This window comes from Lissotriton vulgaris, chromosome 1_1, assembly GCF_964263255.1.
Source record: "Lissotriton vulgaris chromosome 1_1, aLisVul1.2, whole genome shotgun sequence".
Lineage (NCBI taxonomy): Eukaryota > Metazoa > Chordata > Amphibia > Caudata > Salamandridae > Lissotriton > Lissotriton vulgaris.
The window spans coordinates 809,368,906-809,393,146 of record NC_141685.1 but is presented as its reverse complement, the minus strand read 5'-3'; the positions used below and the strand labels follow the sequence as shown (position 1 = coordinate 809,393,146).

At 43.9% G+C, this 24,241-nt stretch overlaps 1 protein-coding gene across 2 annotated transcripts in view; it reads left to right on the top strand.

Moving 5' to 3' along the window:
• Positions 1–24,241, top strand: part of LOC147747925 (flavin-containing monooxygenase 5-like) — a 149,288-nt gene that overhangs the window by 87,954 nt on the left and 37,093 nt on the right. For both annotated transcript variants that reach the window (XM_086956848.1, XM_086956855.1), the window contains exon 2: positions 20,686–20,824. In XM_086956848.1, coding sequence (XP_086812974.1) covers positions 20,693–20,824 — 132 coding nt within the window. In that variant the 5' untranslated portion in view covers positions 20,686–20,692. The remainder of the gene's footprint in view (positions 1–20,685; positions 20,825–24,241) is intronic.

The window sequence follows — 24,241 nt, the reverse complement described above, 5'->3', positions numbered from 1 at the left end:
CAGCACAGGAGAAGAATATCTCAAGCATCGATGAGGTTATACCACAATCAATAAACAGAACGCAGGTCCGGCAAGATAGCGATCTTTAAATTTGGCGCTAAAACAGAGAAGCGAACTACAGATCAGACCACCCTTAAAGCAGGAAACTTGAACACTTCCCATGAAGCCAGCTCTTGCGCTGCCATGTTCGGTTAACTGTCATGCATTAGACATAAAAGGAAGACTAAAACAACAAGGTTCATGGAAGCTCTTGGGAGGGTGCATTTATTTGTATTTAGCAAGCAGGTGTATTGTTTACTTGACTGCATGGCCCAGGGGCCTTTTATAGGCCTAATACACAGGGCAGGTTAACACGCCTGTCCCTAATGTGGTTGTCGCCCCCTGTTTATCCGAGGGTATGGATACATTTTCGTCATAAAGAGAGTAGCACCGAAAATAAAATGTTCAAGTCATTTAGATATACAATTGTATACACACCAAACTTGTTTTTTACACTATTACAATTGCGTATTTAATATTATGCTGTCCCCCTCATGCTCACAAATGGAAGCTAAACGGAGGTAGGAATTTTGTTGTATTGAGCAGGCCATAAATGCGACATCATAGATGTTGAGGGAGTATTTACTCTCACAGATGGCCGCCCCAAACACCTTATGCAAGAAAGCCAGACGTCTTCCATCGCCACAATTTCTACTGAAGTTTGACGGTCATGGCCTACCATCCTCGTCACGTGGCTCATTCTGTTTTCTTGCTGACTGAATTATTACCCAGAGCATTAGGATCAATGGACCACGAGTGACTTGATTATTGTCCCATCATGAGTAAAACAAGCCTATGCGGCAGGCAGAACAAGCGCGATGAAAGCAAATCGCGCAGCAAATTGTAATTAAATACATAACCGCGGTCCTCAGCGAGAACATAAACAGAGCGCGGTGTCCCTGAAGTGGACGCCACAACAATGTAAGTACACAAGAACACAAACAGCTGTCACGACGCCACGCCATTGTGCAAAATAAAAAAAGAAAGTGCTCACCCAGTAATTAGAAGACACTGTGTCACCCCGCCACTAAAAGATCCAGTCTACGTGGGCGGGGCCAAAAGTGGTAACCAGGAGGGACTAAAAAGCCTCCTGGACAATCATTACACCTCGTTTAGCATAATTGGTGACGCCAAATGACGCACACCAATGGAAATTACGGGCGGAGCCGAAAGCGAACTTCTCAAACCGGATTGATTTCGAAAAGCTGCTACGCCAGGCGACACCTAAAAATATTGGACTGAATCTCTCTCTAAATTCGGGCATACGTAGAACTAACTATAAGCACATTCACCTATTTTTAATGAGTGTTTACAAGGTGTTTCGTCTCTTACCTGCACCTCAAAAAGTCTGCCTGTTTTAGCCAAGCCTTTAATTCGACAGATAAAACGAGTTTGCAGCAGGTATCATTTGTAGCGCCAAAAAGTGTACATTCATGTGCTGTGCACTTAAAATCTATATATACATACATAATACATCACTGTATTTCTTGAGTTGTAAAATGAGCTGTGCAATCCCCAAAATATTAAAGGAGATATTGATTAAACAGCGTCAGAGGGTGAATTTAAAATGTCTGTTTTCTCAACTCAACATCCTCTTACGTAGGAGCACAACATCCTCTTACGTAGGAGCACCGGAAGGAGAGCCCCCTTCGGTTCCGGTGTTAGCGCACCCCTCTCACCCGTTGCTTCTAGCAGCAGAGACTTCACTGCCAGAGGCTATGCTGACATTCCATTTGTGCGTTGGTAATAGTAACTACCTTCTACAGTGCAAAGGCACTCATTTTATTAAGATGAAAGGCGGAGGGCAATGGGATTCAAACTCATTTTAATATTTTCCTCATATTTCATTGAGAGAGGAGAATGAAACTTTGAGATGGAAAACGAAGTCCAACCATCTCAGAAGCCATACTTTTAGACTCAGAAGAAAGGATGAAAAGCTGAGCCGGCAAAGGATTTTAGTCATTTCTTAAGCCCTCTTATTTTCAGCAGAGGAAGGAATGATACCTGGCTGGCAGGAAGGGAGGAGGAGAGGGACGGCATGTGAAAAGGCCGTAATTCAGCTTCAGGATAAGAAATTAGGAAAGGCTACAAGATAAGTAGGAATGCTACATTACATTTATTTGCGACCACACGAAAACATGAAAAGGTGAATGGGAGTCGGAAAAATGAGGAAGAGTGAAACGTCGAGAGAGAATTTGGATTCAAAACAGACGCTGGCAGGGGTGAAATGAAATAAACAAGTTGTCCGGTTCCAACTGTGTGTGACCGCGCCATGTTTAATGATCCAGAAAGGAATGCAGCTGGCACCCTGCTCAACGCTGCTCGCTCCCGACAGCTGTAGGCCATGGGAGTGAACGTTTACAGAAAAGGTGGGACATGCACCCACCTTTGGCCGATTGTGTGCTTTCATTTTTGAAAGCCACACACAAAGGCCAATAGAATGTGACAACTACAGGCACAAGCTTTCAGAAAGCTTTCAGAATGTCTGGAGTGTTTCCAAGAGGCCCTCTCCTAGAGCAGCGCTGCTTAGGCTCGACCTAAAATTAAGACCTTTATAACTAAAAAATCCCATCACAAAGAAAGCAATTACTTCCACGAATAGTGAAAATACATTTGGAATCTGAGAACATGTCACAATAAAAGCACGTAACATCTGCTGTCTCAAACATCCATTTCAAAGGAGACAAGCATTTGCAATGCAATTGGTCTCACTTGAGAGACTTTAAGCTATTGGCATTGTGACTGACAATGCCTTTTATTTATCTGTTTAGCTAATTAACACATAAATAAAAGGCATTGTCATATATAATGCCAGTAGCTTGTAAATCTGAGACCCTTTTCATGTCAAAGAAGCGGCTGCCATTGTCCTGGCTGCTCGGAAAGTGAAAGCACTCATGGCGCGCTGAATGTTGCAGGAAAGCATGTTGTGCCAGCAGTAGGAGAAACTCATTACAGAAAATAGTGCTTACAGACTAAATAAGACATACCATGTAACAGAAGTAAAAAGGCCAGTCCTCATGGTAGGTTATAAATGAAGATAAGGTGGTACTAAGGAGGGACTAGCAACCCTATTAACGAATCAGAAGCCAGCATTTATGAAGGAAAAAGACTCAAGCCAATGACAAATATGGGCGGGGTTTCTATTACATACCCCAATACAGCATGGCTCGCAGCGCATGCGCTGCCCAGGCTTGACCTAAAAACAAATGGAAGCAGAGGGAAATGAAATGTGCACTAGCATCACCTGGCTTATGCAGTCAGGGGTCACCACCAGGCAGCACCTACACAATGGGCCCTTGATATACTGTGAACTGGCCTATAACCCAACACAGCAGGTTTTGCATGTTTGCAAATGAATATCTCGGACATTAATAAATATTATCCCTTTGCACCCCATACCACAGCAGGGTTAGAGCCAGGCCCACTGTGTTCATCCCGTGAACTCATAGTTTATTTAATCGCAGGTTAGGTACCCTCTGTGTGAAGCCTTTCCACCTTGTGAAATCGTACATTTCTAAATTGCCCATGGTCATGCCCTTTGCCCCTGCACTATCTTCCATTTTACACTCCCCACTGGACAGGTCAGCGCCTTTAATGGTTCTCTTTATGAGTCTGTTAATGAAAACAAGAAGCGAGTGTGCACAAGCTGGGAATTGTTCTTCTCCATTTCTTTCCTTTTGCTCTTTTTGTTAGATCTCGCCTAGCGAACACAGCGCATGCACTGCTTTCGCCTTAGCAAAACTATTGTTGTTTGTTTGGTGCGGAAGGGAGACAAACCATGTGCGTGCATGGACAGGCGATGTGAACGCGCATGGCGTCTCCTCTCTGGCGTCTCTTCTGAAGGGGGACAGGAAATGTGCACTCCGTACGCATGCACATCTCCTGTCCCCGCGTGAACACAGCACGCACATGGTGCATTTACTCTAGCTGCCGTATGGAGAAGCGACCATTTTTGTATAGTGCACAATGTACAGAACATGCATTCTAAGAGCTGGGAGGCGTTCGGTGGTAACAGGATGGTGGTATTCTCTGCGGTGGAAGGTAAAGGTTGTGACCGGTGCTCATTCTCGAGCCCGCCCGTTAGACACTGCGGAATGTCAGGCACTGGGATGGCCTCCAAGTGCTAGCTTTTAATGCCTCTCCCATGTCTTTCGAAATGAAGGCGTTGGCTAGGATTGGGCATAGCGCTTCATGCACAGCCTCCCTTCTCCTGGGCAGTGTTTGCTACCAATGAGTATGGTGAAAGAGAGGTGGGGTGGGGACGGAGGGGTTTACCCTGAAACCATTGAATTAAATAGCAGGCCGTCGTAATCAGCTAATCGTGATGAACTTCCTGCCCTGTCCCCCATGCTTAACCTGTGTACTATAGAGTCCAGGTGTGGCACCGCCTCGGCTCGCGCCTTCCATGCACCAGGCCTTTGATAATCCCAGTGGCCCCCAGCTCTCCATCTATTGCTCCAGTATGGAACCAGTTCAACTTCCCTCCTAACCTCTGCCACATCTCCCATTTTTGCCCACCCTTTTCTCCCTATCCCACATCCCATGACCCTCCCCATTACCCCCATCCTCGATCACCTTTTCCCTAAAACCATATTAAATCAGCCCCATGTCCCTAAACAGTGACCATCCCTCAAATCCACCGAGACTGCGTCGCGGGTCACCCAAAAGTCACCCATATCCCCCGTCCTTGCACCTCACAAACACAAACATTGGTCCCTTCAACAAGCACCGGTGCCCTCCTTCAACCTACCTCCTGGGCTTCCCCACACCCCACCCCCTGCTTTTGCACCGTTTTGTACCTTTCTAAAGCTCCAGCTGTCAAACCGCTTCCCCCCAACCAGGGTCATGCATAGCTTCAAACCATATGGGTGCAAATGGAAGTCGTATGCCCCTGGCCCCCTCTGCCCACGCTCTAATGCCTTCCTGGTTCCATTGTTCAAAAAATAGAATACAATCAGGGTTTTTTTAATCTGTCTCTGCCCCTTCCCACACACCCATCAGTCAAGCACCCTCCTCCTGCACCCCCATCCTCCACCCACGGCCCATCCCACTGGCTTTGGCTTGACCACGCAGGAGCAGCCCGAGGAAGGGGAGGCTGCGAGGAAGGCGAGGAGAGAGCAGCCCCTTTTTTCGCAGGTGCGGCGGATGCATCAATGGGTACGGGTTCAAACATATATACTTTGATAGGAACAAATATGGGGTTTGAAAGAGAGATGAGATCTATTTGTTCAGTAAACCCCTCCGTGGGTAAGAGTTTAAATTCACGGTTAGTGGGAGGAGTCAGTGACACTCCTTCCCTACTCCCACATTTTGGATGCTGGATGGTGTGAATCGACCAATCAGAAGGATGTCCCCCCTTGTGGATGTGTTCAACCATGCTTCTCCATCATTGAGACCACTCTACGCAAAACCAAGGCGCGGGCTGGGCCCAGGTCTGTGAATGGAACATGTGTGCCGTCTGCTGCCTCATGGAAGCTTTGGTAGATGATAGATTAAAATTGCACTAGTGCACAGCAAGCTTTTTCAAAGCAGTAGGTCTCGCATTTGCGAAAGTTGGAGCTGTTGGTATTGTAAATAACAATGCCTTTTATTTACGTGTTGGTTTTTAAAACATAAATCAAAGGCATTGCCATTTACAATGCCAATAGCTTAAACTCGTTCGGCTGTTGCCATCCAACAGACTTCATGGTGCAGAGCACAAGATCATTGATCATTTACCGGTTCCTATTTACGGCATTCGCACTGGTTGGCAGAATTTACAACTGTCAAAGCATGCATAGTTATAACCTGCAGAGACAAGTGTGTGAGCGGCTCGTGTGCTCAGCAGAGATGTGCGTGGCATCTCTCTCCTCATACAATATCTGAGCAATTTCTAACAGAAATTGCACATTACAATGATTTTAATACATTTTTTACACAGCATAAACAATATAAAAAACAATGTCATTTACAATGCTAATAACTCAAAACAATGTCACTAGGAGACCTATTGCATTGTAAATGCTTGTTATATATACCATTTGCATCGTGTTGAGGGGGCTGACTCTCGCCTGGTCAAACAATCGAACAATCCAAATTATTAGGCCGTCGGCCTCAGAGCAGTTTGTTTTGTTAATTGCTTCTGTTAAGCCTAATTACCGAGCAGGGTGAGGCTGGGGTGGAGGGAAGGAAACCTCCCTTTAAGAGCAAACTTTTCAATCCTGGGATAACTCTCCGTGGGTGCGGGGGATGGGCCACACGTGTGCCATGGGGTCCTGGGATGAACAGCCAGGGGCCAGGGAGCTTGCTGGAGGGGACAGACCTGGGGTGGGGCAGGCGGCTAGATGGATGGCGAGTCGATGTCAATGGATGACTGGATAAATTAATTCAATGAGGGATGGTAGGTGTCTGGGTATAGATAGACGGACAAAGTGTGGTGGCTAGATAGGATAGGTTTGGCTAGATGTATATATGTATTGATTTATTGGTTTAGGATGGTATGGATGGATTAATTTTATGCAGACGGTGAATCAATGATGGATTACTGGATGGGTGATGGTTAGCGGTTGGATTTGGGTGGGTTTTCAGATGATTGATGGATGGATTGGAAGGATGGGGTGATGAATGAGTGGGTGTGTAGAAGAGTGAATTAATGGATTGATGGATGGAACTAAGTGAGGTGGATAGATGAGTGGATTGGGTCTGGTTACATGCATGCATGTGGAGGGTGGCTGGTGATGAGTGGATGGGTGACGGGTAGTGGATGGATTTGAGTGGGTTGTTATGATGGGTCGTGGATGGATTAGCTGGAGGGTGGATTACGGATAGATGAATGGGTGTGTGGATGGGTTAACTCATGCAATAGTGGATGGACTATTCAGAGCAATCTGTACGTTCTAAGTTGCCTGGTGGTTTTGATGCAGTATTGCAATACTGCTATCATTGTGTCATTCATTCTAAAGCGAACACAGCAACGTTTGTTAATGATGTACTTTATTTAGACATATTTACAAGCTCCTTGAGCTGCCAGTACGTCACTTTTTGGGTCGCACTGCAGCGCATTTCCTTGCCTCATATTTACAAGGACAGGAAAAGTCACCCTACGTGGCTTTTCCTGTCCTTGTAAATATGGCCCCTTTACACGCACCACTTTGCGTGAAAGAGGGGCTTCATGGATGTTGATGTGGATGTTACCACGTAACACTCATGGAACCAGACACATTTCCAGATTTACGAGAAATCGTTATTAAAAGAGCACCGACTTTCAAAAACCTAGCTGGTTGGGCCTGCATTAACGATTTATAGCGCTAAGATAAGGGCCTCAGTATTGTATGGTGCAGAGCTCTGGGGCTTTGAAAATGTAACAGCCCTAGCTAAAGCCCAGAATAAGTTTATGAGATCCTTAACTGGCCTCCCTCAAACTACCCCTCTCAAACCCCTCTTTTTAGATTTGGGCTGCACTGCATTTGAGGAGATAGCACGCTTTAGGCCCATACCCTACTGGAGAAGGCTCTGGACTACACCGGAGCTGATAACCTATGCCAATGCATTAAAATATGTAAAAGAATATGACCTAACACACAAAATTAAATGGTTGTAAAAGATATGGGGCATGCTGGTTGATATGGGGCTAAGACATCTGTGGGTAGCTCGTTTCCATCAAAAAAAGATTATAAGGAAGCATATTGGAACATGTTTTTTTTCAAGTCCATCTCACTTACCCAAAATACTTCTCTACTGGTATCTTTTTGGAGCACAAGCTTGAAACAAGGTTTGAAGCTTATTGGGATTGTATTTCTAAACCAAGTGATAGGGAACTGTATCACCAGTTTAGAGTAGGCTCACTTCCCATAAAAACGTTTACGTCAACATGGCAAAATGTAAATGACTCTAAATGTTCCGTTTGCCCATTGATGGATGAATCTATAATGCACATATCATTTGTTTGCCCAGCTTATAAGTGCCCCAGAGATAAATGGATAAAGACAATTTGTGCTCAATTTGGCACAAGATCGAGCAAAACTGCCTTTCGTATTCTGAAAACAAATCTACAGGAATATATCGTAATAGCACTGGCAAAATTTGAGTTTGAGTTGGATGTGAGACATTCGTTGAACCAACATGAAGAAATTAAGCGCCAAGAATGTTAACCCTGTCTTGTAATGACTATTATGTGTCCATATATATTTTAACTGTGGAAGCCCTGGATCTGTATCAAATCTCTACTTTACTTGTATATTATGTGTGCCTGCTAGTATCTATTATTATGAAAATTATATATTTAATTACGTAAAATCTGTATTGGGGATAATCTGTGCAATATTAACATTTCGCAATTTTTTTCTACGATTTTAAGAATGGATAAACTCAATTTTTAAATTTGTAATATACTATGTTTTAATGGTTGTTAATGTTTAGAGTGTATATTGTTGTATGTGGCTTTAATGATTGAAAAAATCGAAATAAAGACTGATAGAGAAATCGTATATCTGGAAATGAGTCTGAATGGGACGGGAGGCGCAACAAGGAGAAATGTATTCATTTCTCCTCGTTTTTATTTCCTGTTTCTATGCTTGCTGCATTCTGCAGCGCACTAGAAAGAGGAAATCGCCTCTAATGATTGTTTTTGTTCAGGAAGGGTTCCCTTCCCAAAAACAATTTCCCCCCAACGCAGGCATCCTTGCACCATGGTGCGAGGGTGCCTGCATCGGCGCATGGCGGCAGTTTGTACGCCAGCGCAGGGGAAAACACAGAGATGCAACATATTGTGTGTAAATATGTCGCATCACTGTGTGCTTTACAAACTAATGCTGCACAGGAAAATGACTTGCTGCACTGTGCTGCGTTAGTTTATTGTAAATCTGTATCCAAATTAGGGCTCCCGGTTTTCCGTTTAAATGGGTTTTTACATATAAATACAGACGGAAAACAAGTTTTCCTTTATCTGTATTTATATGTAAAAACGGGAAAACATTAGTACATTTTGGTGCACTGCTGTGCTCCACCAGACCCGCCTCCAGTAACACAAAATGCTTTTTGATGCCCCAGCTCCGCTCTACCCCTCGAGTGAGGTCTTCATTCACATCAACTGAATCACACCCCCAACCATCTGGTGTCTACCCCTCCTTAACAGGTTAAGAGGTGTCAGCCCGCGCTGAGGCAACTTCCCGGTCACACACACAGCCGCACCCGAGCACTTCACAGGTCTTTGAAAGACCATTTACTTTGTAACGAGGCTTTGTTGTTCTTTCGCCCCTCCTTAGAGCCCCTGCCTCTTCACTCTGCCGATTGCCCGACCACCGCTGGCCATTCACTGACATTTTCAACCTGCTGTGAACAGGAGGAAACCGCCGCATATTTGTCCTCAGAATCGGATTACAACATAAGGAATATGAGAGCACCTTGCGTAATTTGAGATGATGCCCAATACCAATATTTTATGAGACAATACAATTACTGGCACGTATCAGCAATGGAACATTATTAGCGTAAAAAAAAAAAAATCAATGTGTAGTAATGTCGTCGAACTACTCTACTCTAAATTGCACCTTTGTGAATGTAACTCTCTGCACAAGTGCATGCTTTATGAATTATTCCCCATGCATATGGAATACCTACGCCGGGAAAAGGTTAGTAAATTCGGTTCTCCTCAGTTAGAATTCCTGTATTCCCACAGGGAGTTCCATTCCTTGCCTTCCTCCTTCCACTGACTGCAAAGCCTGCAGCACACATTAGATGCTGAGCGCCGATGAAATAACACACCTGTCTTTCGCCCCTTTACTGTCTTCAAATCTTTATGTTACGCAAAGGTTTGAGCAATTAATGCAGCTGGCAGTTCACTGACTTTTACTAACTTAAATACTTTTGTGTGTCTGTGTGCTCCCTGCAGCCAACAATCAGATCTCCGTTAGCTCACTTATATGCATGTTTATTAAAATGACAGAAACATGCTTCAAGATATCAACTCCGTCCCTCACGATCAAGAGCAGGTCATCTATATACGGAAGCCAAGGCATTATGGGGCATATTATCAAGGGGGTTTATCTCCGCTTTTTTGGCTTTAAAAGCCAAGAAAGCGGAGATAAAATTATCTCCCTATTACCCAGCTGTCGCTAACACCAGTTAGCGACAGCTAGTAGGAGATAGCGACCATCTTGGGCCCCGCTTTGCATGTCAGTGAAATTTATCACTAATGACATGCAAAGTGGGCGTGCCAAGATGTTAGCGACTGGAAACAGTCGCTAACATCGCTATCTCCTATTACCAACTTTTGGAGATATTCGTGCTAAGCGCGAATATCTCCAAAAGCTAACACCTGCCCCTGAGCAGTTCTTAGCCATGTTATCCAGTGGTAGGTGGATAACATGGCTAAGAGCATTAGCTCGGTAATGCATGAATATCGCTGACTTTTAAGCGATATTCATGCATTTCGGCTGATTTTTATCGCTTAGAAGATAAACCTTGATAATAGCAAGGTTCCTAAGCGATAAAAATCGCCGCAGCACGGCGATAAAAATATTGCCGCTAAGCCAACATAGCGATAATTATCGCTAGTTGTTGGTAATATGCCCCTATGTTACTTACAAACGAATTGTTGTCTCAGAGACATGATCCTCTAATTTGCAGCACTAAAATCTCAACATGGCTGTAGGCTAGGTTGCTGCAGCAGCTCTAGCCCGCAGCTGCAATTAAAATGCACCTCAATCCATAAGAAATGTCTGAGCACTCTGACATGCAAGCCGAGCATCACAACATTCAGAGGGTTATATAGAATTACACGAACTGTGGAAAATGGGGTTCCCACTGTCATGTGAAGTTTTCACACAAAGGAGGAAACATTTTCACAGAAGAAACAGGCAGAGATTTTGAGTTGCTTCTCACTATACATTTTTAGCTTGCACCAGTGTCTTGTGAACACAAACGCTGAAACACAAGCGCGCCCCGCGGCCGCGAAAGTTAATTGTAGTGAGAGAGAGGGGAGCAGGAGGGGAGCACGCCAGATATACCTGCTCCTGATTAGTTGTACCATCGCGACCCCAAGGAGAATGCGTTTTAGCAACCTAGGAATAACGAGCGATAAAATAACAAGCATTTGCAATGCAATATGTGTTTCTTTTATGCAAGTGTAAGCTATTGGCATTTTTAAAGAACAATGCCTTTTATTTCTGTTTTAAAAACCAAAACAAAAATTAAAGGCATTGTTATTTGCATTGTCAATAGCTGAAACTCTTGCAAATGCAAGAACTATTGCATTGCAAATGCTGAGTTTACCAGTGAAGCACTACTTTTCTTTTCATGTTGTTTGCTTTTTTCAAGCAAAAACACTCATTGATTTCTGAATAATGTGTAAAAGCTTTAAGTTGTATTCCCTATGAGTGTTTGCTTTTTCCCAGTATGTTGTTACTTTTTTTTCAGGCAGCATATTACTGTAGTCTAGTGCATAATTTGAATTGAATTGCTTCCAGGTGTTTATAGCAAGGCACAATTGGGCTGTAGCTGAAGGCAATGTGAGTTTCTCTCAGTGGGGCAGTATGGTGTTCAGTGGGGAGGAAGACATGGCACTCTGCGGATGACAGAAACTGCCAGGCTCTGAGACAAATGGCTTGTCATAGCACTTTTAAGCACATTTGGGACATTCTTCAAATGACAAAGTCTTCAGATGAATGTATAGTGTTGATCAATAACAACCGAGCGCATGTGTGCATTGTCAATTTTAAATAAATGTTGAAAATACTAGCTGTAGCGCCGTCTTTTGCTTGTGGCAAAAATAAATGTGGATAAATACAGAAAAAATACCCCAAAAATAAATATGGATAAATACAGATGGAAATGGCAAAAAAATAAATACCATAAAACCGGGAGCCCTAATCTTAATATATCACATATATCGTGTGTAAAAAGAGGCATAGTAGCTCTCGACGGCATGTGCCAGAGCACAGTGGGCCCGTGGTTGCACGTGAAGTGCTCAATAGGTTCGCTCGAGGGACTAAGAGTTCATGATTTCAACACACAAAAGTACATGAAGGGTAAGAATGGATGAATGCCGCTCCCCTCCGCTCCAGCTTCGTGATTTTAACACCATCGATGCTAGTGTTATTTTCCTCCTGTGCTAAGTTTTTGGTTTTCCCATTGTTCATGACGAGCTCAGCTCGTCATGAGTGTATGGAGGTGTACATCATGACGAGCTGAGCTCGTCATGAGCGTCCAAGGGGTTAAAAATGTTTAACCACATTTAAAATGCTATGTACATATATAGGAGCAAACCTCCCCTTATAGGGAAATTATAAAATGCATAAGAACCCCAGTTGTTTCCAGTAATGAAGTGGACGTAGACATATCACGCCAAGAGCCCTGCAGTTTATTGCGCACACGGTTGTAAAAGTGTATGCTGCAGACATTCCATGTTACTTTGACATCGGTCATATTCTCAAAAGTAAACCACTGGAAAATTGATTGCGCTGTTTCATTTTATTTAACGTTTCTTTACTGGCGCGTAGTGCTTCTTGTCTCTGCGAGGCAACGTTTTGGCACTAGTCATGATAAACTAAACCGGATAAATTATTAATTAGTGTGTGCATACTTCAGGTGGATTAAAGGCTTGCTTTGCTGTTGGCTTTGGTAATGTTTGCTGGTTAGCATGTCTAGCCTTCCTCCCTGGTGGTTTCCTAGTACAGTGACAGTGAGTGCTCTTGCACTAGTGAAGCTCTGTCCAATACCCCAACACCCTGGGGGTTGGGGGGAGGAGCTGGTCTGGCATGTTGTCCCATTTTCGGGGTGTAGATGGAGTCTGGCTTTGGCTGCAGCTCCTTAGAGGGCTTTGGTAATTCGCCCTGGTTTCAGATGGTTTATGATGCGCTAGTTCAGAGCCGGCTTTAACACTGGTAGAGCCTGTGCGACAATGTTTGTTGGCGCCCCCCTGTCCATCTCAATGACCACCTCTGTCATGGATTACCTCACTGCCACTATTTAACAGTGCCCCTCAAGTCTCCATAACCACTGTCTCTCAAATTCATTTAGTTTTATAGCACCACTCATACCAGTGTAAGGTGTCAGAGCACTTTACATCACACACACATTGCACAAAGACAATCATATGTTTTTAAGTCAGTGCATAGGAAATGTTACATCAGACAGGACTACAAGGTGTAGTGTAGGAGTGACATGTCATCGATACTGGGAGGCAATATAGTTTAAGAGTCCTTATTCTGGAAAGCACAAATCCAGAATTTACAACATACCATCTTTGTTAGGGGTTCTCTTTAATAATAAGAAGCGTTTTCTAACCAAATGAACTCTTTTGGCAAGGTTAGGATAATGAAAGACTGGGCAAAAAACAAACATATAGCTCTCACACATACCTTGCAGTTTGCAGCATTGGATGGGTGCTTCTCTGCTTCCAGTCCGTGCTTAAAGCGTCTTGATCATTTATGGGGTTGCTTTTATAGCTCATACCTACACCATCTAATGGCCGCTTCATGGCCCTGACTGCCAAATCTTATTTTTCTCTTATCTTGCCTTTGATCGTGCACGTGGCTGGTACGTTCATCATGCACAGTAGAGTATGTAAATTAAAAAAAGGAGCAATTATAATGCAATAGGTCTATCATTTACGCGAGTTTGAGCTACTGACACTGTGAATGACAATGCCTTTTATTTATGTTTTGGTTTTTAAAACATAAATAAAAGGCATTGTCATTTACAATGTCAATAGCTTAAACCCACGCAAAAGCGAGAACTATTACATTGCAAATGCTTGTTGTTCCTTTCTCTACGATTTTTCATTTATTTAGTTTTATGCTCAGATGGGTTGGGGCGGCACTTTGGAGGGGGAGGGGAGCTTATGCTAGTTGTATTCGGATCCCTCAGCTGAGAAGGGCAGGAGGAGAGCATTCATTGCTGCCAGCTGCTAGCGGGAGGAGAGTACGTGAACATGGAAGCCAGCATTAGGTGCTCACAGCAAATTTGCTGTGCAATCGCTTTACCCTTTTCATCTTTTTTTGTTTAGGGTGTGCCTTCGATCACATGGAAACCATAAGATACCCCTTTGAAGAAAGGATCAAAATAATGGAGTCTTCAAAAGAATTAAATAAGTTGTGTACCCTGATGACAGTGTAAATAAGTGAAGCGAGAAAGACGAGCAAGGACAGAGAAGTGTTGTCTGCAGTCCAAGAGCTTCCAAGTTTCTTCTTGTTCTGGGCTGCAGCCACCGTTGTTGTTGAGGTCAGAGTGTTCAAGTTTCAGACTTGTGGCTCCATATTTCCCTCGCCCCTGCCCTAAAGAGTCTGTGCCCTGCAAGCTGCAGCTTAGTGGTTCACCACAGCCCGCGGACTGGGGACTAAGTCTGCGGGGGCGATGTTCGTGCTGGAGTTGTTGACTTGCCTCGAAGGCCGAAAGAGCCGGTGGCGGGTGCCGGTGTGTACGCGGCAAGGCGATAACACCATGGTCATGAAGCCGGTCTCAGTGCTGGTCCGAGTGCAGGTGCTTCCTTGTCAAGTGCCTCCTTGTACAAGGAAAAGCAGACGCAGTGTTAACAATGCGCAAAAAAAAACATGAAACCAGGCGCCGTTGTAGAAATTCAATAAAGAAAACAGTGCTTACAAGACTAAGTAACACATACCGTGTAACAACCCAAGTAAAGGGGGCCAGTCGCCATGGGAGGTTACAATTGAAGACAAGGCTGTACTGAGGAGGGACTAACAAGCTTACTAACGAATCAGAAGCCATCATTTAGGACAGACAATGACTCAAGCAAATGGCAAATGTGAGCGGAGAGTGGGCGGGGCTTCTTGTCCCTACTCCACTACAGCAGATCGCCAGAGCAGCGCATGCGCGCTGGCTCAGGTTCGACCTAACGAGACCTATTGTCTTTGCAAATGCTTGTTTCAGTTAACATACTTACTACTGATGGAGTATTGAAGGTCTTGCACTGTAGTAACATTTACAGAGGGATGCCAATATATTTTCGGAAGATAGGATTGTGTGTAGCATTGCTCATTTTATCAACATCAAAGGAATAAAGTGCTTAGTAGGCATTGCTGGGATTTGAACCAGTTATTCCAGGACACGTAATGAGCTCAGCAGTAGGTAGGTAATCCACGGAGCTTGTGATTCAATCTGGCATTATTACTAGTAATTATTTTTAGAGCAATTGACACAGTGAAGTTCTATAATAAAATTTTGTAACATGGGCAAAATAGGGTTGTCCACAGTTCATGGTCTCAAGCGCGTGAGTAGTCACGCTTAAAAAATACTGATTGATTGATTGATGGTCAAGCAACAATGAGTTTTCTAGCTGTTGCCTCACTTGAAGATGCATAGCACCAAACATTGTGGTGAGCTGTTTGTAAGTATCAGTGTATATGTAAATCTAGGCCATTTTAAGGTTTTGGCGTCCAGTTTTGCAACAAATTGTCATCTGGACTTGTGTTCAGCAAATGATCAGTACATTCTGATTTTGCCATGGCCAGGAACAGACTGGCCATTCCGACCCTCTCAATTCTCCCCAGTAACCTGTAGCCCATGGGGCTGTTTTTAGAGTAGGTGGGCTGCCATGTCCAAACCAGGCCCTCAATCTAGTCTCATCCTCTTGCAATTTATTTATTTATTTATTTAAAGGTTTTACAGAGCGCGAACCAGACCCATGAGGGTATCAGAGTGCTTTACAGGTTTGAGGGTGGAATACAAAAAGTGTTAGGAAGGGAGGGAACAGTTGGGTACGATGGGGGATACATTATATATTATACAAGAGAAGCACGCAGTTTAAGGTAAGATGGGGGATACATTATACATTATACAAGAAAAGCACGCAGGTTAAGGTCCCGGTTACAAGCAGGATAAAAAAATACCAATAGGAAGAAACTTATGAAAGAATGCCTGCAGTCTCAACTCTTAGGTGGGATGCCTAGGAGTGCAGTGTTAGGTATCCTTCGAAGAGCAGTGGATGATGTCAAGGGGGAGGGTGGAAACAAGTCACTACGTGATTGCGATGTAGTCATCAGATGAGGTATTTGCCCATTAAGAAGGTTTTGGTTTCCTTTTTAACGTGTGCCAAGGACGGAAGTCTAATGGCGGGTGGGAGGGAGTTTTAGATTCTTGGAGTGGCCCCAGAGAAGGCCTGATTGTAGGTTTTTTTCTTGCAGAAGCGGGCTGTTTGCAGCAATAGGTCTTTGGCAGATCAGGAGTTTCTGACTCCTCCTGATATCACAAGTTTATGGGCGAGAAAAGAAGGGGAATTGGAGTAGAGAGCTTTGTGTGTAATGCAGGCCAGTTTGAATTTGATTCTGGCCTCTAGGGGAAGCCAGTTCAGAGTTTTGAGGTGGGGAGAAATGTGGTCAAATTTCTTTGAGCCAGTTAGGAGTCTGGCAGCTTTTATGTCAGGGCTGATTTTGGTTTCTACAATGGCAGAGGCCCTGACTACTTAGTCATAGGCTCACTACTGGATCGAAGCTACAGCATCACCTGCCATGCCTTTCCTACCACCTTCAGATTCAAATGGGAAAGTAGACCGCGGCCATAAGGTCAAGCGAGAAAAGATTGCTGATGGGGGAGACTAGGCCCGGTGATGGGTGAGACAAATTGGCCGCAACGAGGTGCAGTAAAGGTAGAGCAAGTTAGACAGTAGATCAAGAGGAATGAGGAGGGCTAGGCACTGAGTTGAGAATCAGGGATGGCAAGGGGAGCAACACTGATGTGAGGTTGAGCTTAGGTGCAGCAGGAAAGTGAGAGACCACTGTGGCAGAAAGTGGGAGTGAGAGGGCAAAGGTGAGAATGAGTGAGGCACAGAAAGAACAGGATGCAAAGTTTATTATATGCAACCTAGGTCATAGGAGGGGTCTCTCAGTTACCAGTAGGACAAGGGAACAGCCAGGGGCATAAGGCGGTGGGGCAAGACAAATGAAGTTCTGCAGGGTCTCCCCAGTGTGATGCTTCAAAGCAGGTGGAAATGAATGTGCTCTTCAGATTAATATATAATCAACATTACAATTCAGTAATAAAATGTCTCAGTACATGTGAAGTCATGCAAGAGCATTGGCATTTCCCAATACAAGTAATGTGTCATGGCATGGGAACAATTAATTCTACTTTCTTAGCTTCCTCACAGATGAGCAGAGGACCTAGGGATAGAAATATCAGAAGAGGAATTAGTATCAACAATAGGTGACTAGTCCCTCCAAAGGAACAGATACACAACCAAAGCTTAAAGATGCAGTGCTTGGTCCCTGTGCTGTGGGAGGAAATGAAAGACAAAAAGGAGGGACAAAAGGGAAGGACTGGCCACTAGCAAGCAAGGATTTTTAAAGGACACTGAAACAAACAAATGGAAAGCAGTGGGTGGTTAAGCTCGGACAGAAGTATACACTAAAGTATATGCAAAGGCCTTGAAAGCTTGACCTAAAAAGAGGATATACAGAATGAATATCAATAAAGAATGAAGAAAGAGTATCATAAACACATTGAACAAGTCTGATAAAACATTAAGAAATAACTGAAAAACATTCACTTTTGTGACAAAATGTTTAGAACAATGCTAGCATATTAAAAAAAGCTTTAATAAAGAATTGGTGAATTACTTGAACGTGACAATGAATTGTCAAGAATAGTTAGGGGCAATCTTATGTGTGCTTATGAAAGGGGCTCTAACATAGGGACGGTGGTAACTAGTATGAGGATGCTAGATGAAGATAAAGAATACTAACAACTACAGAAAATGCACTTACCCGTGCGTTCAATGTACTAATTGCAGTTATGTATTAAAAGGAGTAACAGGTGTGCGTCTATGTAGTGAATTGCCAGTTATATTAAGACAAGTTGCAACATGTTTAACAGACTTTTGTGCTTGTGCGATATAGTGCATTTATGTAATAAACATTGACATGATGGAAAGAAAAGTAATGTTGTCTTTCCACTGTACAGATATCAGAAGAAAAAATCAACAGTCGTTAGGCAGTTCATGAGATATGATAGCAACATTAGCCAATTAACATTTAAAATTTTACGAACAAGGAAGAGCTCATTTGAAAAGCTGTCCCAATTAAAGAACATGTGGATTGAGCAATTAGAAACTTAATGTGTTGTTTGTAAAGGAACTTTAACAAAGGCAGAGAAAAAAAAGATTTACCAAAAGCAACACAATACAAGCTGCATTACATGATGGGGTAAGAGCAGAAATTAGCCATATTTACTAAGATATGATGCATTCCTTCACTCTCCCTGCACTTGCTCATTTAGGGGCATATTCTCAAGCCCCCATCACCACCTCAACGTCACTTTCAGTGACGTTGTTGTGTCGATATGGGCTTAGCCCTATTCACAAGGCAGTGTTAAGCCACGTTAAGTGACTTAACGCTGCTTTGTGAATAGGGCCCCCTTTACACTGTTTTTAGCGTGAAAGGAGCATGCAGTGGGTGTTGCGGTGGGCGTTCCACCACAACACCCACTGAGTTTGACGCTACCTCCTATTCACAAGGGCAGTGTAAATAGGAGGTAGCGTCAAACTTAAGACCAGGAAAAATCTGGTCTTAAGGTGGCGAAACGAGGAGAAATGCTTTATTTCTCTTTGTTTTTGCTTTTTCCATGCATGCCTCATTGTGGAGCACAGATGGAAGAAGCAAAATGCCATGGATTGTTTATGTACAGGAAGGTGTCCTTTCCTGTTCATAAACAAACCTTTTTTTTAAATGCTGTTTTGTAACTTACATGTGTGCTGAATGAAGAAGCACACATGTTCGTAATAAATTGGCATTTAAGGTTTGTTAATGTGCAGGAAGGGACACCTTCCTGTACATAAACAAACCTCCCTACTTGCAGACACCCTTGCACAGTGGTGCAAGGGTGCCTGCGTTGGCGCTAAGTTGTTAAACTTAGCACCATCGCAGGGGGAAACGTGAGACTGCCTGCACCATATCCTTGAGAACAGGGTGCAGCCTCGCGTTTCCGAAGTGGCGGAGAGAGGCGTTAAGCCAAGAAGGATAATGCCTCTCCGTTCTTGAGAATATGGATCTCAGTGCTTGTACCAGTGTTACAGGCAGATTTGTTTTTGTGCAGGAAGCAACACCTTCCTGCATAAAAAAAATCCTTTGAGGCATTTTCCTCTTTCTACGTGTGCTACAAAATGATATTTCATCTTGTTACAGCTCTTTTGAGAAGGCTTACCATTTTGATGCAAACCCAGTTAACTAGCCTTAGTATATTTGGGATTGTGTCAAAATCCGTGGGTGGATGCATTGGAACATCCATACTCCACCCCTGGAATGGCTTCTCAATGCGGAGTAATGCAAGACAGCAATTTGAGCTACTTTAATTTCCCTGCCTTTATTAAACCATGCATAGCCATGCAAGATGGCTTTCCCTAGCTTAGTAAATTCTACTAAAGGGCTTGCGTTACTTTTCATGAGGCATGGGCAACACACGTCCTTTGTAAATTTGCCCCCAGATGATGAAATAAAAGAAGAATACAGGACAAGCAAAGCGGAAGACAAAGTTGAAAACCCATCAGGCTGCCATAGCAAGATGACACCTTTAAGAAATATGGGATGGGAACCAGAAAGATCGAATGCATTTTGTATGGACTAAGGGGCAGATTTATGAGGCCCTTGCGCCACGTTTACGCCGCTGTTGCGTCACGCAAGGCGGCGTAAACGTGGCGCATCCCTACGAACGATTTACAACGTGACGCATCTAGGCAGATGCGTCACGTTGTAAAGCCCTGCGCCGCTTGTGGGCGTTCCGGCGCAGGGTGGGCGTTCCGGGGCAGGTGCGCCTCGCAAAAGTGGCTGAGTGAAATCCATGAGATTTCACTCAGTCACTTTTAAGCCAATGCTGCGTCAAAAGCCTGCGCCTGCTTGAAGCAGGCGTAAGGCTTGACGCAGCATTGTTAAAATGGGGCACCCCCGAGCCTTGCTGGAGCTGCGTCGCGCTTGCGACGCAACTCCAGCACTGCGACACATTTCTGGCACAGATGCGTCACGCATCTGTGCCGTTTTTGCACCATGGTGCGCCGCATTATAAATGCGGCGCACCATGGCTGGCGGAGCTGTGGCGCACTGTGGCGCATGTTACCTGGCGCATCCCTGGGGATGCGCCAGTTAACATAAATCTGCCCCTTAATGTTTGTGATGGAGAGAGGGCATTGACATTTTTTCGGTAGAAGTTGTGGTAGAGTTTGATCATAGGGCCAAGCACCTGATATAAACTACATTCATTTATTATGTATTTTTCAGAATGTAACTATTATATCCTTGAGGAAGAGAAAGAGAAAGAAGAGCGGAAATGTAGAGGATGTGTTAATTTGAATTCATGTTACACTGACACAGTGCAAATAAATGCAAAATACATAGAATACATTCGTTTTAATTGATGTTACATTTACCATGTACAAATAAAATAAAGTTGATAATCAGCTTAAATGCTTGGATGGAATATGCGTTTATAAATGGTTAAATTAAGATACTGAATAATGAAGATAATTAATTAAGGAAGATAAAAATAATGGCAGTTGTATTTCTCTCAAGGGTGAGGCGTTACATACTGTATAAATTACAACAGGATGGCATTGATTGCCCCCAGCAGCCTGCTTGTCAACTTATGTATACGACCCCCATAAAATTACCACAGTCCCTATCTCCTTCTTGGAGAATTCTATAATTTTTTGTTTGTCCCCTGTTTCAGCACAACCATGGCTAAGAAGGTTGCAGTGATTGGCGCTGGCGCCAGCGGGCTGGTCTCTATCAAGTGTTGCCTGGACGAGGGGCTGGAGCCCACCTGCTTCGAGCGAACTGATGACATTGGTGGACTTTGGAAGTTTAAAGTAAGTGGCTGCTGTAGATACTGCTTGCAAGCTTAGCTTCATCTCTTGAAAGCACAACCTTGTTCAACTCATTAGAGTCACCAAAAACATAACAACAAACAAAAAATATATATATATAACCTGTATTTGAAATGGGACTTTGTGTAACTTAGCTGCACACTAATATTGAATAAACCTGAAGAGAAATTTTGCTCATCGCGACACTCCTCTGGTGTAGGGTTCCAGTAGAGTCAGATGCTGTTCAATGGTCAGCTCAGTTCGGTGTTAGGTCTTGGTTTTGGAGTTTAGTGTTGGAGCCATGTAGCAGATGTTTATCTGCAATACCGTGATATTAAATCAATAACAACATTCATCTCAGTTTCATTTTAAGACCACAACAGTATAAAAGAGTATGCATGTCAAATGCATAAACATGGCCCGCTTGGACTTATGCTTTGCAGACATTTTTGTGTGCCCTCGGCCTGGCAATGGTTACTGGGGGGTGGCTACTGTTGTTTACTAGTGGTGTTCCAGGGCTGCCGGTACTACTGCGCTCCAACTGAGTAACACAATTGTGCCCATTGTACACCTGACTCACCAGGTGCAGCAAAACAGAGCAGACTAGGCTCCCCTAGCAGCTGGTAGGATGTTTAGACCTCAGTATGACATAGTAGTCACAAATGATACACTCTTATGTCAAGTTAAAGCTACAACTTTTAAAATAATGAGAATTTCTTTAGTTACGGATAGGGAATGTAGGGCAGTTAAAATGTTGAACACGAAACTACTATAGAGCAGAAGTCCCTTATGTGTAGCTCAAGAGCAACATGTTGGTTGTTGCACTTGAAGGAGCCGAGTTCCATGTTCTAGACTTACTTTGGAACCCCTGGTCGATGGCTCTTTGTTACCTGCTTAAAAGTGTGGAGGGGAGAGAAAATAATTTGCCAGTTTTATTTTGCAGTTCCAATGAACCATGACTCAGAAGAATCGCAGACTTCAGATTCAAAGTTTAGTTCGTTTATTACAAAGCCAAGAACAGTTGGAAATACAGACACCTCAAAACTAGGGTGTAGAAATATATTGGAACTAATACAAAGCCAAATCTATGGATAAAGTTGAGATGATGTAACAAACACAGAATAGCTGATTCCAGAATCAAGACGCAGAATATAACTGCACCCACATCAAGGGTCTTCTTCAATGGAGGTTCCTAGGTAAAAAGCATTAGTCTGTCCCTACACTACCGCTATCGTGACAACCCTACTTATCATTCCCCAGGCAAGTTCAGAAAAGGTGTCAGCACGTGAAGGCTTCCTAAGAAGTACACTCACATTGTATGACGACAAGCTTGCTCAAAGATGCTCTCTCCACTCAAGGTACAGCTGAAGTTACCGGACTGTGTCCCTAACCCCAACACAAGAATCATAGGGCACACCCATCATCACATCACACGATCATCCCATCCAACTGGATGCCTCCTCGTAGGTAACTTTTCATCCAGCAACAGTGTTCCCTGGCTCTTGCTCGATGACCTTGATTCTCAAGCCGTCTCCAGTGAGAAAGAACACCGTCTCACATAATCAGTGTTGCTTGCTCAAATGTATTCTCTCCTTCCTGAGCTTAGCTCCTAGAACAAAAGTGTTATTCTAACTAGTAAAGATTAATTTCTCCACCTGCAACAGAAACGGGAGAACGAACAGATTCTGTATGCACATGTATTTTGCGAATAAACCCACCTAGGGAGCGCAACAGGGAAAAATACAGGAGGCCTACAGAATCTGGATAACATAAGAAACAACGTGAAAATACATTGAGCACACATATACGTGAACATTATTACTGTGCACACGCACACTGTGCTCCGTACGTGTGTTACGGAGCAAACAAATTATTTCTCGTTAGTCACATGTAAAACTCAGCACATTAAGACTTTTCATGAAATAGCACACGATTACAATGTTGATTTCTTCACGTTATATGAAAATGTTTTTTCACTTCACTTATAAGTTATTACATTGCACAACTAATAACCAAGATGTTAACATGACAAAGGAATTCATGAAAGGGTGCAAACTACTCATGATTATAATGCACCCCTACAAATGTAAGAGCACAATTGCACTCTATCACACTCTTAAATGTTGCTCTCTAGACAGGAACGATTGCTTTTCTTTATTTTAGCTTATGCTTGTTTGTGTGTTTAAGGAGCTTAGGGTGCTGTTAAGGAGGATTGAACCTATTTCCGTCAATATATGTGGAGGTTTACGCAGAACAAGCACAACAGCCTTGTCAGTGATGATGAAGTACAGTGTGAACCTACCTAGTCTGACACACTGGATGTGGGAATGCAATGGGAGAGCAGGTTTTAATTAAAACATGAGGGCATATTCACAAGGAGTTAACTCCGATTTATCTCCACCTTTACGCAGCAAAAGTGGAGACGGAACTAAAATCCCATTCACAAGCCAGTGCAAACAGCAGACGTCAGAATTCCCGCAAGATCAGCCACAAAACCTAATACCACGGCGGACACCACCAACTAACCCTAATGATATGCAGAGTAGGCGTTCTCGTGCAGATACACATGAAAAAACCTCAACACCACTTTCACAATGAACTGACAGATCCTCAAAGAGAACCAAAAACAGGCGATAAGCCCCGTTAGCCACAGGTATTTAACACATGCCGCAAGCAAGTGTAAAGGCGGACGATTACCTGCAGTAGGCAACCGAGCCCTGCACACAGCCATACCCGAAGAACAAACGACGCCATGGAGCTACTCATCATGCAGCTCGGAGCCCAAACAGGGCCACAACACCCTCCGCCACCACCCCCAGGATGCGGACCCGCCCCACTCCCCGGACCACCACAGAGGCAGGGCAGAGTAAGACAGCGGACCTACTGAAAACGCACCACTCTCACAGACCTAACGCCCGAGTAAGTCATTGCCCACTACAGGCTCAAAAGGACAACCATCATCCGCATCTTGACCTACATCGCCCACAGGTTGACGGTGCCAACACAGCGGAGAACCAACATCCCTCCACAGACAAAGCTGCTGGCAGTGCTGCACCTGTTGGCTTCTGGTACCGTCCAACATACAACTGCCAGAGTCGTGGGGTCTCACAGCCAGCCATATCAAAGTTCATCAGACCTGTCCTGGATGCCATCCTCAGCTTCATACCCCAGTACCTTCACTTCCCCAACACTGCGCAGGAACAGCTGGAAACAAAGCAAGGCTTCTACGCCATAGCCAGATTCTCGGCCGTGTTGGGGGCAATCGACTGCACACATGTCCCACTGGTGCCCCCTGCGGATACTGCACACCACTACCACAACAGAAAGCACACACATTCCATCAATGTGCAGGCAATAGTGGACCACTGTGGACTCTTCACCAATGTCGTCGCCAACTACCCAGGCAGTGTGCATGATTCC